Below are 19,077 nucleotides of genomic sequence, written 5' to 3'. Positions count from 1 at the left end.
GTGAATCTCGAAACTTTTTGATACCACTTCATATAATATAAAATTTCATGGGCTATGCAGCAATGTTCCAGCCAATCAGCATGAGAGGGAATGTTGTGGTTGATTAGATTTTTATATCATACGAGGGGGTATCAAAACATAGGGCACTGGTGTGTCAGTGGATCAGTTAGTCCACAGTGGCGACCCCTCGATGGGAGCAGACACAAGACAAGGGGGTATCAAACATTTTTGAGATTCGCACGCCACAGATCTGGTCCGCGTGCAAACCGTGGAGGAACGTTTGCTAAATTTAATGAGAAGTGTATCGAATCAGAATCCTCCTTTAATTTGCACTGAGACTAAGAGGGAATTCCTAAAACAGAAAATAGTGTAAAAGTTGTGTTTCACCCCCCACAGTGCTGGGTTTACCAGAAATATTTGAGGGGTTTCACAACAATAATAACAGGCATGGGAGCCAAGACTTTGCATGAGGCCAAAATTAAAGCCACGTGTGGAGCAGAATGGAGGAGGAGGAGGTTCAGGGATGCGGATGTAATGTAAAACATTTCCGTGAGACTGCAACACTGAGTAAACGCACACTAATCTGATTATAAACGCCTCAGGACGTGGGGTCGCGTCCCAAACGCACTGACGCGTAACTGCTGCCATTAAACGTCAGTGCGCATGCGCGCAGGGCTCTCGCGAGCCGATTGTAGCACAGCCATAGTGTTTATCTTGGTGACGTCTGGGCCCCGCCCCCTCGGGGAGGTGTGCCACGTCATCGCCCATCGCCCGGAGTCACGGAGGCGGAAGTGCGGCGCGCGCCGGAGCCCCAGTCACTCAGTGCATCGCCTCAGTTCCACAGCGTCCGGGGGATTCGACCCAAACTACTCGTGTGTCAGTGAGTACCTGTCCGAAAATACGTTATTACGGTGTGAAAAGTTAACGGAGAACAGACGCTCGTGCTGGGAAACATGGTGGCTACTTCATTCATGTTGTTATACAGGACAGACAGACAGACAGACAGAGTTTTAGTTTGGGTAACAGTTACACATAACCTTTTTATCATAAGGACAGACAGACAGATAGACAGATAAGATGGTTTTACAGTCCGTCTTTTTGTACATGTTGTCGTTAAGGATTTTATGTTCCCAACAAGTACAAACCAATAGATAGACAGATAAATAAATGAATAGATATTTGAGTAGATAGATAGATAGACAGACTATTGCAGTAGTTAAATTGTTCATAAATTATTTGACAAAAGTAATCCATTGATGAAACCTCCTTTCTCTTTGAGGATAGATTGATAGATGATTGCTAGAAAGATAGAGACAGTAGCTAGATGTGTGTATGTATGGAGAGACAGACAGGTGGACTATTAGACTAGATGGATGGTTAACAGTTCTAGCTTTTTAAGAAACTCCTTTTTAAATAAGAAATATAACCCTTTTTTCTGATTATGAATAGGATCAATAGATAGACTGATGTTAATGATTCTAGCTTTTGATAAAGTTCCACTTAAATGCTCTTTCTTTTTGTTCAAAAGATAACCATGGATAAAAGCTCATTTTTCCCATCAAGGATAGATGGATAAAAGAATTGATAGATGGATGGAAAGATGTAGACTATTGCGGTGGTTAACATTTAGTTTTCAATTATTTTCTTTGTAAGTCAGTTTTAGAAAAAAATAATCCGTTGGCAGAAATTGCCTTTGAGGATAAATGAATCGATGAATACACAAAAAAACTCTTATAGAACATCTTTCCATAATAGATAGATTAATAGATGGTCAAAAGTTCACTCTTTTGATGAACTTCTACTTAAATTCTTCGCACAAAATGAAACACCTGTTAGAACCTCATTTTCTCTTTTAGGAATTTGAAGCTCTAGCTTTCGATTAAATTCTTCATAAATCCTTTTTGCAAAACATAAGCATTGTGAGAACCTCCTTTTCCTTTTGAGGATGGATAGATAGATAGATGAATGTACTGATGGTTAACTTTTAATGAGCTTCCACTTAAATTCTTCTCACATAATGAAAACCTTGTTAGAAGCTACTTTTATTTCATGCTGATTTTTTACTCCTTCATCGTTTTTTCTGCATGAAATCTTGGGATCCATCTATTCCTAGTAAGCACTTTAATTCCGTTGAGGGTGACTGTGGATCCGGAGTCTATCCTGGAAACCCTTGGTCATGACGCATTCACACACACACACACACACACACACACCCACTCCACGAGCACACGCCTTGTGAGACTGAAATAAACTGGCGTTACTGAAATCTGATCTTTCATGTCTGTCTGCATTTCTTTACACACCCAGCAAACTGGTTCATGAATCCGGGGTGTGTAAATGATTTCCGTCGGAGAATAATTTTAAAAAATGAAAAAAAAAAAACTATCTGACGTGTGTACAGAGTTGGATTCTCAGTAAGGGTGAGGATTTAATTGATCAGGAAATGTTTGCGGATCATAGTACAGACCCGTGTGAGCGTGCCAGAACACTGCCTGACTCATGGTGTGTTTGGGGGTGTACATAAGGAAACAGTTTCTCTGCCTAGTCCTGAGGGAACCTTCTCATGTACAGTATTTCTCATATTTCAGCTGGGAAAACGTGCGATGTTGCTGGACGAGACGCCGCTTTTTGACCCCACCTTGCTCCAGGATCTGGACTGGAGCAACAGCAAGGTGTCCTTCTCACCCCCTATCTCGCCCTTACAGCCCGGAGACGGCCTCGTCCTCCGTCCTCTCCGCCCTGCCGACTTAGACAGAGGTACACACACACATGCATTCATCCTTTACTCCGTCCTCTGTCCATAGACATGCATTTAATGTGAGGGATTTCATGTGTTTGTCATGTTGTAGGACTGTATAAGGTCTTGTCACAGCTCACAGTGGCAGGAGACGTCACGAAAGAGCAGTTCCGAGGTATGTACGCGCTTTATTTACGCATGTTCATTTTAAAACTGATAATTTAGTATACAAACACAGTGCATTGTGGGTAAAACATAGTGTGTGAGTCAACACGGAATGTTCTGCCCTCACAGCGAACTTTGAACACATGAAGAAAACGGGCGACTATTACGTTATTGTGGTCGAGGACACGAACCTGGGACAAATTGTTGCCACAGCGATGCTCATCATCGAGCACAAGTTCATCCATGCATGTGCAAAGGTGTGTGTGTATGTGTGCGCGTTTAAGTGCATGTATAGATTTCAAATTATTTCATTTCCCCCTCCGTGTTAAATCGTTTTGTGTTTTTCGTTACCCTTTTGAACTTGACAGTAAGGAAGTTTATTTTATGAGCTGTTGTTTTCTCGTTAGCGAGGGCGTGTTGAGGAGGTGGTGGTGAGCGACATCTGCCGAGGGAAACAACTGGGAAAACTGTGAGTTAACGTCTAATCTCTAGTCACATTGTGCTTTTATCAACACTTATCAGTTCTCTGCAGTTAGAATCTCATTCATGAAGTTTGGATCGCATTCAAAACCTTCAGTGTAAATGTTTTGAGCTTTGTTACTCAATAATAATAAGCTTATAAACAAAAATCTAAAGGCTTACAATCGCTCACTGTTGAAAACACTTAGACAAACTTAGACAAACACTTATCCATATGTATATTTATTCTTATAATTGTACACCACTATTGCTTGTGTAGCTTGCACATAAGAATTTCACTTACATGTACGGTAACAGTGTACCAGTAACGTGATGTGACAATAAAAGCGACTTGACTTGACAAACACAAACATACCACTATCACTGACAGTCACAGAGGCCACGCCTCCTCCACTAGTCTCCACCTCCTTCACTGACTTTCCCAGAGGCCACGCCTCCTCCACTAGCCTAGTCTTCACTGACTTCCACAGAGGCCACGCCTCCTCCACTAGCCTAGTCTTCACTGACTTCCACAGAGGCCACGCCTCCTCCACTAGCCTAGTCTCCACCTCCTTATTTGACTTTCACAGAGGCCACACCTCCTCCACTAGCCTAGTATTCATCGACTTTCACAGAGGCCACGCCTCCTCCACTAGTCTCCACCTCCTTCACTGACTTCCACAGAGGCCACGCCTCCTCCACTAGCCTAGTCTCCACCTCCTTATTTGACTTCCACAGAGGCCACACCTCCTCCACTAGCCTAGTATTCATCGACTTTCACAGAGGCCACGCCTCCTCCACTAGTCTCCACCTCCTTCACTGACTTTCCCAGAGGCCACGCCTCCTCCACTAGCCTAGTCTTCACTGACTTCCACAGAGGCCACGCCTCCTCCACTAGCCTGGTCTCCACCTCCTTCACTGACTTTCCCAGAGGCCACACCTCCTTCACTAGCCTAGTCTTCACTGACTTTCACAAAGGCCACGCCTCCTCCACTAGCCTAGTCTTCACTGACTACCAAAGAAGCCACGTCTCCTTCACTAGCCTTCACCTCCTTCACTGACTTCCATCTCCTCGACTGACGTACACTTCAATCGGGAGGGACTTTAATCACAAGAGGCCACGCCTCTTCCACTAGTTCACTGACACTGACTTCCACATAGGACACACCTCTTTCCTTAGCACCGATAAGGTCTGATAACTCCTCTATTATTACGCACCTCTTGCTTGGAACCGACAAGCCCACAGGCCACACCCCCTTCACAAAAGCGTACTGTGTACTGTATATTAATGCAGAGTATTAAGACTAAGGAATGATTAACATTACATATAAATAATAAATGTTTAAAAGCATCTAATGCGCCTGATGTTTCGTGTGCAGGCTCGTCGCCACGTTGACCCTGCTCAGCAAAAAACTCCAGTGCTACAAGATCACTCTGGAGTGCGCGCAGAAGAACGTGGAGTTCTACAAGAAGCTGGGGTACATGGCGTCAGAGGAGACCTACATGCAGTGCCGCTTCTTCGACTGAGTCCTTACAGAGCGTGCAGCTCCCGAGATCTGAGCTCACACTGACTTTTACCTTGCTTCTCCACCATTTTCCTTTCAAGCAAGGGCTAGCTAAGACTCGAAGGTAGTTTGGGACAAAACTAAAAACGTAAGAAAAAAAATCTGCCAAATCTGCAGCATGATGAAGGATTGTGCCAGTAGTACATGTGATTGCTAAAGGTCTCTTTAGTTTGTTAGTCAATGATGCTGGAAGATGCTATCTTTAAGAAGGTACTTGAACATTTTCTAAAAAAAAAAACCTAAAAAAAAAAAAACCCCAGAGGTATAACTTTTCTATTCTATACAGTAATTTATATTTTATTTTTACTTATAATAAACAGTACCAAAATATTCTCTTAACGGAGAACCAAGAACAGTTTTGAAAATTAAAATCGTGAGGAAGCATGTTTTGCTTATTCATACACAATCAATTGCGTGATCCTGTGAAGTCACATGTTATCTATGTTAGCCTCACAGGTGCCAGCGGCTCGGTTTCTTTACTCGTCTCTCGTAAATGCTGGGTTAGACATTCCGGTGACTCTGGAGAGAACCAGAAGCTGACTGCCATGACGTTTACGTAACTTTACCGCTTAGACATGTGCCGATATCATAGGGATGGGAATCACCAGGGGAACACGTGGTACATCATCATATTATCACGATACCCGGGTGACGATTCGATTTGTATTGCGATTCCGTAAGTGTCATGATTTTGAATTTGTTCCTACCACACAGCATGCCGTGCTGCCTGCCAATGTGTAAACAGTTTATATCCACCTTGAGGATTTTAGAAGAACTGCAACTTGTATCGATATCAAATTAAATTTTATTTATACAGGAAGTTGGTAGGGAGCGTCATCAAGGTGAAACTGAGAGCACGTCACAGGCTTTCCTTACCGACTAAGAGTAGGCAGTATCGTCTACAGTGAAAACGGGTACGTCAGGCCGAGCTCATAGCTACTGAAACCCCGGATTGGCGCCATCATCTTTTAGGTCACACTGTGACGTAACAGGGCTCCAGTGTCATTAGGTCATTCTGTGAGCGTGTCACAGGCGCTTCTCACCGAATGCAACAGTAACGAAAACGGGTCGAGCTCATACCTACCGAGCCCCCGGAGCAGACATAAGGGTTGCTTAAACATGGGGGCAGCGTGAAGAGAGGCAGAGAGTTGACCGCCCTCTACATTCTGCAAGTAACGGTAGCAGACTAGCATCTGCGTGTAACCTCTAGTATAACTAAATAAATTAATGCTGCACAAAAGAATCGCAATATATAACCAAATCATTTTTTTTTTATTTATAATAATACCCTCCCATTTCTACGATGTCGTTTCCTGTCACGGTAAGCTCTTAATTTCTCACGGTTTATGTAAATATCTTTTTTTTTTTTTTAAATCCTACAGCTAATTTGTTTGTGACAACACTACTACTACTACTGCGCACTGTAACATGCTGATTATATGTCGAGCCTCGATAAGAAGTCTCTTATTTATTAGCAGAATGTACACCAGAGAGAATGTCAACTGATTACAAATCTGTTCCTATTAAATAATGCATCACTATCTAATGTTTATTTTTATATCAGTAAGTCAGGCTTACACTTTGGATCTGGACTTGTTTATACTGTATAATCCTTTGTTATAGTGAATGCTCTATATGGAAGAAATGGGTATAAAGTTATTTTTAAAACCAAATTCAAAAGCTTTTCTTTGATCTGTTTATCTTTTCCTCACACTCCCGGGTTAAAATAATGTGCAAACAATTTGGGTTCCCACGATTAAGAACCCGGTGTTATAAAAGATGTAAAGATGAAGACTCATGTACGATTCAGCCATCTTCTTTATTAAGCAAGTTGTTAATTCTCTCGAGTGTTGGATCATTTGTTTCCCCCACTGAAGCAGCGTTCTCTTTATTCAGTGCCCTTTCCCTTAAAGCGAACGCCGTCTAGCGAAAAATAAGGAGTTCAAGTATCAAAAAGAGCAATATTGCAATACTGTCCCACTGCAAATGCAAAAAAAAAAAAAAAGTGTTAAATATTATAAAACTGCAAAAAACATCAGTGCATACGGATCAAAAAAATCCTCCCCCCAAAAAATTAGACGTTCCCCTGGCTGAAGAGCGCTGCCCCTCCCTCCCTCCCCTTTTATTCTTTGTTTTGTACAAAAGCAAAAAAAAATCCACAATATTTACAATTTTAAATCCCATAAAAATGTAAAACAAACAAAAAATATATCCAATGCAGCTAAGCATGAAGGGGACAGTTCTATCCGTTCTGCGCTGCCTGAACTTGCATATTCCCAAAATCGTCGTCTTCTTCTAGCGTTCGTTTCCGGCTCCCTGAAACAAAAACAAACACGATATCGTCAACAGAATTAAGGCAACCACAGAGACATCTGAGCAGATAAGCAAAGATATCTAAGGTAACGTGACTGAAACAGACCTGTTGTTCCTGCTTGAATAGAGAAAGATCGACCCAGCTGGATGGGCGACATCATCTTGATGGTGAGTCTGGCGAGATAGATCGCTTCATACTCCTGTAGATTTAAGATACACAACAAAACATCAGAAATTTATACAAGTTACACCTCGTTACTTGATCTTAACCCTAATTTTCCAGTTGCAGTATCGGCACGGCGGCTTATTGCGTAAACAATACCGGCTCAACAAGCGCTTCACTGGCTTATTGCTCAGACTTGAATGATTTTCTCAGGATTGAATCGTTGTAACAAGGGCGTCTTCACCTTAGGCACAATTGATTTGTACCGTGCCCAGTAACGATTACACAACAGACGGTAGTGATGACAGCATGTCTAAACAGTGATGTATTCGTACTGCTGTTCTCAGGTGCGCGAGAACAATGCATCTTTCTCGAGACCACATTTTGCAGACATGGGCACGGTTCCCGAGTTCTCACTGATTAAAACGAACCAGACTTTGGAATCAAGTGTGTTCTTAGAATCGATTCCGGGGCCCTAATATAAAAACGCCCCAAGAACTATTAAAATTATTTTGACACTGTAATTCTGTGTAACTTGAGTTGTTGATTCTTTAAATGTCACGTCTTATACAAAGAAGATTTTATAAAAAAATATATTAAAAAAAATGTCAATTTTCTCCTCCAGTTCAGCAGGTAATGCACTGACTCCCCATAAATTCCAACAACTGATACTCTCGCAAAACATGAGTATTTAAAAGCTGGGGAGTAAACTTTTAAATTTAACACTTTGCAAGTTCACGTGTGAATCGATTTTGAACCAAAATCTATTGGTTATGTTAACTAAACCAGCCAACAAGAGAATGATTAAAATGTTTTACTGGTTGAATTGCGCAGCTCTACAGAGCAAACTAACAATTAATCGATTAATAATAAACGATAAACTAACAAAAGGTAATCCCAAGTTTTATTTGAACAGTTCTAGCTGCACAAATCAGTTTTGTGAGACAAATTAACAAAGCCCAAAAAGTTTAAACATATATAAAAACAAGGTTGATTAGAATACCACTTTTTGTCCCGGTCCTTGTTCAAAAACGACCCTGGCTGCACATCGCCTGAACAGCAAGTGAGCCATCTTGTGGTGTAAAAGTTAACAGATACGTAAATTAGCCAAAACAAACCAAACGAAAAAACAGTCCTCCGTTAATAAACTTGAAATCTGATAAATTCTTAGTGCTAATTACAGTCGAGCCTTGGATTACGAGCATAAGTCGTTCAGAAAGCGGGCTTGAATTCCAAAACACTCGTAAACAAAATCGAATTTTCCCATAAGAAATAATGAAAACTCAAATTATTTGTTCCACAACCTAAAAAAATAAATACATAATTAACATAAAATATTAAGTAAAAATAACAAGTTAACCTGCAAAAAAAAAAAAAAAAAAATCCAGACAGATAAATTTTTCCGCTTATGCGCGCAGGCGCTCTGTGTATGTGTGCGTGTGTCCTACACAGTTACTCTTCCTCCACTCTTTTCACACATGCGTGAAAAATAAACAAGAAATCTCTCTAATGGCGCTCGACTGAGCGACACACTAACAGAATTACTGCTGTAAAGTAAAAAACAAATTAACCTGCACTTTTCCTTTAAAAGAATCGCGACAGAGCAGTGTTTCTGTGTAGAGCAGAGAGAAAAAGTGTGTGTCTGTGAAGGCGAAAGTAGGAGGGGTCTGTGTGTGTTTGGCAGTGTCCAATGACGCACGCACAGAGACAAAGAGTAAGTTTACCAGTAAGAGACGTGCACTAAGACCTAGCAGGGGAGACGATTACCCACAATTCCGCAGCACAAGGGAGAAAAAAACCATAGGCTCAGTTGTGACCACGTGTCAAAACAAGAAAAGCATGCGTGATACAGGATACTCGGTACTCATAAACCAAGACTTGTTATTTTCCAAGTCAAAATTTATTAGACATCTTTGCTCGTCCTGCGGAACACTCGCAGTTACTTAAAGGTTTCACTGTAATTGCTTAATGATAATAAAAAGGTTTATGATCCTCGTTTGCGAGGTAGGGTGTGTGTGGTATCTTTTAGCTGCCTGAAATCCTAAAGAATAAACTTAAAAATAACAATAGAACAGGGGACGACTCTGCCACAGTAATCATCCTGTCTTAGTAAAATCTGGCTGTGACACCTTATTGCTTTCGTTTTACACTGTATGTAAACTATATTATTCAAATCTGGCCGGTGTCTGGTTTTTGTCTCGATATGTTTAACCGGGTATTCAAAGCAGGAGTGTCTTATAATGGCTTTGCAGTGGACTCTACGTTGCTTGGTTATGTGTGTGTGCTTTTTTGGGGGGGATTTTATCCCGGTTTTCTCCCCAATTTAGTCGTATTCAATTTTTCCCCGTCACTAGAGGGCTCCCACATTAAGGCTACGACTACCACTCACTCGGGAGGGCCGAAGACTATCATCTGTTTCCTCCAAACCACATGACGCCAGCCGACTGCATCTTTTCGAACTGCTCGCTCATGCACCCTTGGGGGCGGCGTAACACACTCGGAGGACAGCAATATCCACTCCTTTCGCTTGCATGAGCTCACAGATGCCCCTCCACTCTGAGAGAGCTCGGCCAATCAGCTTTCTCTCGACCTCCAGCTGCGAGAGGTTACAGCATAACCCAGGAATCAAACTCGCGATCTCCGGATGATAGGGCGAGAACTTTAACACTGTGTGTGCGCGTGCTTGTTTCCATACCCACCACTGTTCCTGATTTTAATAATCGTGGATGTCATTAATCCTTATAAATTAATTGAATTCCTCTAGACCACTGATATTTAACATGATGTGTTTCAAGTTGTGAAAACTTGACTTTTACATCATACCTGTAGTTGATGCACGAAGCCTACGTTAGGGTTGATGCAGAATCTCCGCTCTTGGACGTGACTGAAAGCGTCTCTGTGAACAAACACTAGTCGTTAATTACTTTATAAAAAGCATGATCCTTAACTTGTAAAAGTTATCTTTACATAGTAACACTGATGATATTACCTGTACTTCACTCCGAACGTTTCCATAAGGTAAGCAATAACCAGAGCAGCGCTAAAGGAAGGAAAATATGACGTGATCAGATCAGCGTTCACTTAATTCAATACTTATGATCAATTATTAAAATAATCAATAGAGACTGCCCTGAATCATACCTTCTGGAAATCCCTGCATTTCCATGAACAAGAACTTTTCCTGTTAGAGGGGAACATGAGATCACACTATACCACTACACTACACCACAAAATCACTGGTTTAATCTTTGCCACAAATTCTATCCATAACTAAACCAGCATCGATATTAATTGTGAATTACCTCCAGTCTCTAAACAGCCGTCTATAAATTCTTTAGTCTGAAAGGAGAGAGAGAAAGGAGATGGACAAGAACAATTTTGTCACAACAGATGAAAAATTAAGTTCTACATGTAATCCAAATCCACTCGTCAATACTAACATACCATTTGGAAATATTTAATGATGTTCTCAACAGGGCTATCCGCGATGCCTAAAACGAGGTATCTGAAAGACAAACAACAAAATTAGGCACAGTTAAAAATAACAAGAAATGAAAAATTGAATTTAGTGCAAACGAGACACTAGACTGTAAGGAGCTTAGATATCGTCTGCACTGGAAACAGGGTGTCTTGTATAGCGTGCTATACACAAATTCCAGATTCTACTTGAACATTCGACCACGCAAGACTACTCTTGGGCATTGTCTACTAGAGATGATCAAAATCTGACTGTATGCCTGCTTTACAAAGCACAACAAGAAGAGAAAACATGCCTCCTTTATTCAAAAGCAGCATTCAGGGAAGCCACGCCTTTTAAACAGATGCACAGGCACAGAAACCACGCCTCCATCATCAAGAATGACGAGCAGAGTCTGCGTTTCCTGACAAAGAGACGCTGTGCTATTTTAACTTAAGTGATGCGCACAGATGACGTTCATCTTTTTATTAGAACTTACAGGCCACGCCTCCTCACCGTGAGTGACAAGCACGTGCTCCTTCACGGTAAATCAGAGTGTCGGAGGCCACTCCTCCACCAAGACGGGCCACAAAATGGCTTAGAAGTAAGAACAAGCACAAACAATGCTGAATGATTTGAATTAAAGTCCCGCCTCAAGGCATATAGGCCACGCCTCCTTTACTGAGCCTGAAACTTGTTTCTCCCCTGAGCCATTCTGTTAAATGGTAGAACAGTATTTTAACCTACAACATCTGGACACCAATCGGCCATAAAACTTTAACATTGATTATCAATTATATACCAGCAAACTGGTGACAGAATCTCAAGTACCCGAGGCTCACTCGTGCCCATCGTAATAACATTAAAGTAAATCTTCTTCTTTGTCTTTCAGCTGTTCCCTTTCAGGGGTCGCCACAGCGAATCATCTGCCTCCATCTAACCCTATCCTCTGCATCCTCTTCTCTTACACCAACTAACTTCATGTCCTCTCTTACTGCATCCATAAATCTCCTCTTTGGTCTTCCTCAGCATCCTTCTACCGATATATTCATAATCTCTCCTCTGAACATGCCCAAACCATCTCAATCTGGCCTCACTGACTTTATCTTTAAAACATCTAACGTGGGTTGTCCCTCTGATAAACTCATTCTTAATCCTATCCATCATTGTCACTCCCAAAGAGAACCTCAACATCTTTAGCTCTGCTACCTCCAACTCTGCCTCCTGTCTTTTCTTCAGTGCCACTGTCTCTAAGCTGTAGAGCATCGCTGGTCTCACCACTGTCCTGTACACCTTTCCTTTCATTCTCGCTGATACTCTTTTATCGCACAACACACCTGACACTTTTCTTCACCCATTCCAACCTGCCTGTACCCGCTTCTTCACCTCCTTTCCACACTCTCCGTTGCTCTGGACCGTTGACCCCAAGTACTTAAAATCCTGCACCTTCTTTACCTCTGCTCCCTGTAGCCTCACCGATCCTCCTGGGTCCCTCTCATTTACACACATGTATTCCGTCTTGCTGCGGCTAACCTGCAAACATCATAGTCCATGGGGACTCCTGTCTTACCTCATCAGTCATCCTGTCCATCACCAGAGCAAACAAAAAGGGGCTTAGAGCCGATCCTTGATGCAGACCCACCTCCACCTTAAACTCTTCTGTCACACCTACAGCACATCTTACCACTGTCTTACAGCTCTCATACATGTCCTGCACCACTCTAACATACTTCTCTGCCACTCCAGACTTCCTCATACAATACCACAGCTCCTCTCTTGGCACCCTGTCATACGCTTTCTCTAAATATAAAAAGACACAATGCAACTCCCTGTTACCTTCTCTGTACTTCTCCGCCAGCATCCTCAAAGTAAATACTGCATCTGATTTACTTTTTCTAGGCATAAAACCATATTGCTGCTCACAAATGCTCACCTCTGCCCTTAACCTAGCTTCCACTACTCTTTCCCACAGCTTCATTGTCTGGCTCATTAGCTTTATACCTCTATAATTGCCACAGCTTTGCACATCTCCCTTGTTCTTAAAAATTGGCACCAATACACTTCTCCTCCATTCCTCTGGAATCCTCTCACTCTCCAAGATCTTGTTAAACAAACTTGTCAGAAACTCTACTGCCACCTCTCCTAAGCACTTCCATACCTCCACAGGTATGTCATCAGGACCAGCAGCCTTTCCACTCTTCATCGCCCTTCTCACCTCACTTCTACCAATATTTGCTACTTCCTGTTCCACAACAGTCACCTCTTCTACTCTTTGTTCTCTTTCATTTTCCTCATTCATCAACTCCTTAAAGTACTCAAATAACATTAAAGTAAATAGCGTACCTAAATTTGAGGGGGAAGTTAGGTTTGATAAAGTTGGCCTCGATGTCTTGTCGAACACACACTATGTGCGTTATCCCCTGCTTTTCCAGGATAGAGAGCTGGGGGGAAAAAAAGAAAGACAGAATAATGCTGTGATTAAGGAGATGTATGTGAGTACATGAACACCAATTATACCTGCATGAGGATTTCTACAGAAATCTTGGTAGTCAATAAATTCGATTGGAATATTTTTAAAGAGCGTTGTGGCGTATTTCATTAAGACTGGTCGATACACAGGCACTGGCATGATTTAGAAAAGTAATCAATGATGCGATAAAGCAGAATGATATAATAGCAAGTGATTCATTCATGCTCAAAAGACAATCATTTTTATTTTGGGATGAATAACAATTTGTACTTCTAGTAAAGATAGAAGAAAAAAGCAAACAGAGCAAGTTAATTATTGTGATCCTTTAAATGTTGCAATGCATGTATCAATACACTGACTTAAATTTTTTTTAATTAGTTTTTAATTTATACATTTGCATTTAAGGTGGTACAATGTTGCTATTCGTCTGTAATCCTACAAACTATTCACACATTGGCAGGCAGCACAGCATTTGCAAAGTTTGTTTTAGAAACATTTAATCATGATACAACGGCGATGCTTCTGGAATCGCAATAGAGACAGAATCGGCGCCTGGTATCGTGACAATATTGTCAAGAAAGTGCATTACTTTCATGACTGTTACAACTGCTTTTATAGTAAAATAACTAAGGACACACAAGACCGTCAGAGCACACAACAGCGATTTGGTTACGAGACGTGTCATTTCACGTGATGGCCACAGCTTTCGTGATTAATTTTAAAAATGGAACTTTACTGTACTGTACCTTGCTCTTCATTGCAGCAGAGTACGGCCCCAGGAAGAGTCCAGGAAGGATTTCCTTAAAAAAAAAAAAATGTAAAAAAAAAAAAGAGAGGGGGTATTTTAGTGACACAAATAAACACACATATGCACACAGGTATAAACTAGTAATAGCTTGAAATCATTTGAAGTGGAGTCAAAAATAATCTGCACTCCAGTTATATTAGAACGTCTGTTCTCATCAGCTTTCCGTTTAAAGCTTTTGTCTCCCCAGTCACCGCCATGCAGGTGCGAGAGAAAACAGCCGCACTTGTGATTTGCACGAAAGAGGAGCAGAAACAACTCACGGAAAAGCATAACCGGAAGCATTTGGATATCTGCAAACAAAATTTGGACTGATGCTGTAGGGAAGGTCAAAGAGAATCCTTACTGGTGACGAGACACGGATTCATCATTACGAGCTCGAAAGTAAAGGGCAGAGTATGGGACAGAAACATCCTCAAATCGTGGACCGAGAAAAAGTTCAAAAGTCAACCATCAGCTGGAAAATTTATTCTGGGATCCTCAAGAGCCAGTATTGGAACATTATCAAGAAAAAGGTTCAACAATCAACAGTGCTCGTTACAGTGAGATGAGCTTAAGATTAAAAATTCAGATTAAACGCACAGGACTGCTATCCGAGGGCGTAGTGATCTTGGACGACGATGCACTTCTGCACATTTCTGCCCACACGGTCTTTGTTTTGAGGTGTTAAAAGACTCCTCCCTAAAGTCCTGATTTTGCGCCATCAGATTTTCACCAGTTTGATCCCCTAAAAGCAGCACTACGACGACGAAAATTCACATAAGACTGGACTGACAAACGCACTCAAACACACATAGTCGGAAGAACAGCATCTAGCAATTTCAAAGAACAGCCATTAGCTGTTATTTGCAACACAAGAAATCTTATCTTCTTCAACGAGAAATGTTTACTCTTTTTCAGCTATCATCTCACAGATAATTAATCTGCACTGTCTTAACTAATTATTACAGAGTACTGCACTGTGTCGGGTTGTTGCTCACTTGCATTTTGTTAATTTATACTGTTCATTTGTTGTCTTAGCTAGTCAGCTAAAAACACGTCCTAGCTGGCTAGTTAGTTTTGTTAATTTATGTGGCATTTATTTGATATGAATCAGAAAGAGTTTTATTGCCAAGTACGCTTGCACGTACAAGGAATTTGTTTTAGTGACAGAGCTTCCAGAACAAAAATAAATAAATAACAAAAAAGACAAAACAGCATGACACAAAAAAAAGAAAAGAAAAAAAAAAAAGGTTGACATCAAATGGAGTAGGGGGTGAGATACTTTTAAATTAGTTACATAAATATCTGAAATCTGTGGTATTATACGGTATATTGCACTGTGGTACTGTAAACAATATTGCACATATATTTATTGACAGTTAGAATGATGTTTAATTGTTCATGAGGTAGATTGTCTGGGGGAAAAAAAAATGTTTTTGTGCCTGACTGTCCTAGTGTTTGGTGCTCTATAGCGTCGACCCGACGGCAAAAGTTCAAATAGAAGGTGGCTTGTGTGTGAGGGGTCCAAAGTAATATTCCGAATATGGAATTTGTAATGGATGAGGATGTATTGAAAAGCTAGGAGGTCATGTAAAAAAAATGCGTGTCTTAAAAGACATCTAAAGAAATTCTACAGCCAGAGTGCAGATCATTTCTGACTCACCCTCGTACCAATTCAAATTTTCAATAGTCTATTAAGTATAGTTGTAAGCAACGATGAGCGGGCCCAAGCACCTGTGCCATCGCTGTCCAGATGCATGACACAACCGGTGTGCTTTTTGAGCATGTTAAGATCTCAGAAAGCCCTGGATGCTGGATAAATAATAAATATCTCAATGTAATGTTACTTTATGTGTCTCATATTGAGCTTGTTAAGGTTACTATATTGTTGTGTGCACACACAAACATGTATAGGTATATATACGTCCCATCGGACGCCCAGGGTCCAGCCGCTCAGGCGTTCTAACGGCAGCAGATTCCAACCTGTGTGCTGATTTTTATGACTTTTTAGGCATGTTAAGACCCCTAAAAATACCCTGGTGTTTGGAAAATAAATAAATAATAATAAAAATAAAAAATATTACCTGCATCTCTCGTCTCATGGGATACGACCAATCCTGTAACAACAACAACAAAAAACATACAGTGAAAATCTGAAATGATTTTATTGTTTTCTGGTTGTATCCTATTCCACTCAGTGATCCCTACATCCGGGTCCTTCTCTCTGACTATCCAATAGGAAGGCGTTTGGGATTTAGCCTGAGGAACATGACTAAACAAACTCGCAGGGATTAAATAAACGACTTCAGTTTATTTCAGGCAAATTACTAATCGTTTCTAAGCCCTCATTTCTCTGCCATACAAGTGAACAAAACGGAGATACAAAATAAATTCCTGTCATAAACTCCTATTAGCTCGCAGAGCTAGCATACCAGTTGTTCTTCCTTGCTCACAGGAAGGGTCGGAAACTGGATTTTATTCCCCTCGTCCATGCTGCGGCTCTCTGAAAGGGCGTCTGATACCCAGACCTCGGCTCCAAGCTGATTTACAAACTCGCCTCGGCGTTAAACAGACGCTAGCACTGCCGCGGGAGTTTCCCTCGGAGCTCCGCACGCGTGGCAGCCATGTTTGCTCCGCGTTTAGGATCTGATCACGTGACACACGCGGGTTAGGGAGCGTCTGACGTGTGCGGGGCGGATTTACGGAGTTTAGGGATCACCTCACGTGCAGTTTGTGGTATCGTGATCCGACATCCCGTTCACACTTGCAATCCGGATTAGTTTTAAATCCACAAAGTGACAGGGAGCGAAGAATTACATTAATGTGAAAATTTGTTCTAACAAAAAGCGTTTTACGTTCATAACTAAGATAGTTTCATGTTGTAATGTGAAAAAATTCCAGCAAACATTTGGACGTCTGTTTATGACAGCTGTCATAAACAGTCATCAATTATCCAAATTTTTGGTTGAACAACACTTAGCTAAAAGAGAAACATTTATACATGCAACCCCAGACAACTGTAGACATGTACAAATGTATCTGAATGCATTTTTTGGAAATGTTCTGTGCCACATATTTTTTACCAATTAATGCCTCAATTACCAGCGATGTCGTGTCCCTGGCCAAATGTTCGCTGGGATCCTTTCACATTTTACCATGATATGTTATAACATGACCTTTCTGTGCTACAGTGCTACCTCGGTATACGAATTTCATCCGTCCTGTTATGTACAGCACCACACAGGACGTAACACTCTGCTCCTAAGTAAAAGTAATTACAGTAGTTTAAGGAAATTTCCACTGCAGAAAATGAAAAAAAAAACTCTTTTGTGATTCCTCATGCATGTTGTTTTTAATCACGACCTTTATAATTATTCTACCATCATCACTCAGCGAAGTTTGGCCCATAATCTGTTAACTACTAATACCCCTATCTTACCTACGCAGTTTTGCGCAGTGGCCGTAAGTACGGTTCATCATGATTCACTTCAATTCCATCTTAATTCTATATTTTTTTATTACTTGTATGCACATAATGTAAATATTGCAGCCAAATGTTTTCTTTATTTTAAATACTTTTATTTTCTTATTATTTTATTCTTATTTCATATTTTATATTCATTATTTAATATTTTCTTTTCATACTCTATTTTTCTTTTTATTGTTTTATTCTTATTTTATGTTTTTTATTTTGGATACTTTATTTTCTTAAATTTTTTAGGTTGTTAAAACATTTCACTGCATATCATACTGTGCATAACTGTGTATGTGACAAATAAAATTTTAATTTGAATATATGTTCTGCTAATCAGTGAAGATATGTGAATCTGAAAAGGGAAAATGTAATTTCCTTTAAAACCAGATAAACATTTGGAATCGTTGGAACAAATTAAATGGCAACTTATCATGCCAATGAGAGTTATTTTAAAACTCCCTACAAACAACTATAAGACTCAAATTTGTATCAATAAATCAATGCAGTAATTTTAATGTAAAAAATCTAAGGAATTGATTCATTTATGGATTGCAATTCTTTTCACGAAACCATATTTCAGTATCATTAAACCAAAATTCAGCATCTCATTAAACCATATTGTTTTAACAATAAAGTTTTCATGTTGAAAACCTTTTAAAAAATTATTCTTCTATTCTTATTCTTTACTGACAGTAAATGAACAACATGAAACCATGATTATATTGACAAAGCAACAAGCGAGGCAGCAAAGTAGCTTAGTGGACTGTCACCTTGCACCTCCAGGATCCGGGTTTGATTCCTAAAAACTTAAACAGTTTTTATAACTCAACGAATCCCCTAAGAACACATGTATTTAAATAACAAGTATGTCAGTTTATTAAAGTTTTTTAACCATACTTGGTCACTTGACTAAGACACATGACAGAATTAAAAACAAAGAGATGAAAACCAGCAGCAACGTATTCTTCTGTATCAAACTTGTTTCCCATTTACTACTTGATGAAAAAACAAACAAACATATAAAGAAATGTACATCATTTTATGACCCATTGTTATAAGAGCTGGGATTTGAACCTCGCCTCATGTTTGGAGCACGTTGCATGTATTCCCCATGCCTGATGGGCTTCTTCTGGGTACTCAGGTTTCCTCCCACAGTCATGCATTGTAGTCTGATTGGCCTTTCTATGCTTGAATGTGTAAGTATGACTAAACAGAAATGGGCAGAGATCATTAGCCAAGCTTGTGTGCGGACGGATGATGTACTGTGACAACCCCTTGCCGGAAGCAGATGAAAGACCAAGGCACTATGTAAGCACCTCTGGTGAGTTTACAGAGCTATTGCAGTTAGCTAAACTGTCAACCAAGCTAGTATGAATTTTAGCACATAGCACCTCAATTAAACTTATTGTGAATAATATTTAGACAACATCACCCATCGCCATGAGTTTTTGTATGTAGCACACCTTAAGCTTGGTTTGTCAGTTTC

The 19,077-nt window shown here is 40.4% G+C and overlaps 2 protein-coding genes across 2 annotated transcripts; one reads left to right on the top strand and one right to left on the bottom strand.

Annotated features, from left to right (window-relative positions):
* Window positions 1-786: 786 nt before the first annotated feature.
* gnpnat1 (glucosamine-phosphate N-acetyltransferase 1) lies at window positions 787-6,602 on the top strand. Its single transcript, XM_053510372.1, has 6 exons — window positions 787-880; window positions 2,589-2,757; window positions 2,850-2,912; window positions 3,032-3,159; window positions 3,310-3,371; window positions 4,741-6,602. The coding sequence occupies exons 2-6, from the start codon at window positions 2,604-2,606 to the stop codon at window positions 4,886-4,888; spliced, it is 555 nt and encodes a 184-aa protein (XP_053366347.1). The 5' UTR covers window positions 787-880; window positions 2,589-2,603; the 3' UTR covers window positions 4,889-6,602.
* Window positions 6,603-6,726: 124 nt separating this feature from the next.
* styx (serine/threonine/tyrosine interacting protein) lies at window positions 6,727-16,779 on the bottom strand. Its single transcript, XM_053510371.1, has 11 exons — window positions 16,549-16,779; window positions 16,201-16,233; window positions 14,076-14,129; window positions 13,203-13,300; window positions 10,847-10,907; window positions 10,705-10,741; window positions 10,544-10,583; window positions 10,392-10,442; window positions 10,226-10,298; window positions 7,346-7,439; window positions 6,727-7,242 (listed from the first exon to the last, which is right to left on the bottom strand). Exons 1-11 carry the CDS (start codon window positions 16,606-16,608, stop codon window positions 7,169-7,171), a joined length of 675 nt encoding a protein of 224 aa, XP_053366346.1. The 5' UTR covers window positions 16,609-16,779; the 3' UTR covers window positions 6,727-7,168.
* Between the last annotated feature and the right edge of the window lie 2,298 nt (window positions 16,780-19,077).

The sequence above is a fragment of the Clarias gariepinus genome, chromosome 13, assembly GCF_024256425.1.
Source record: "Clarias gariepinus isolate MV-2021 ecotype Netherlands chromosome 13, CGAR_prim_01v2, whole genome shotgun sequence".
NCBI lineage: Eukaryota > Metazoa > Chordata > Actinopteri > Siluriformes > Clariidae > Clarias > Clarias gariepinus.
This window is presented reverse-complemented; position numbering and strand designations above follow the sequence as displayed.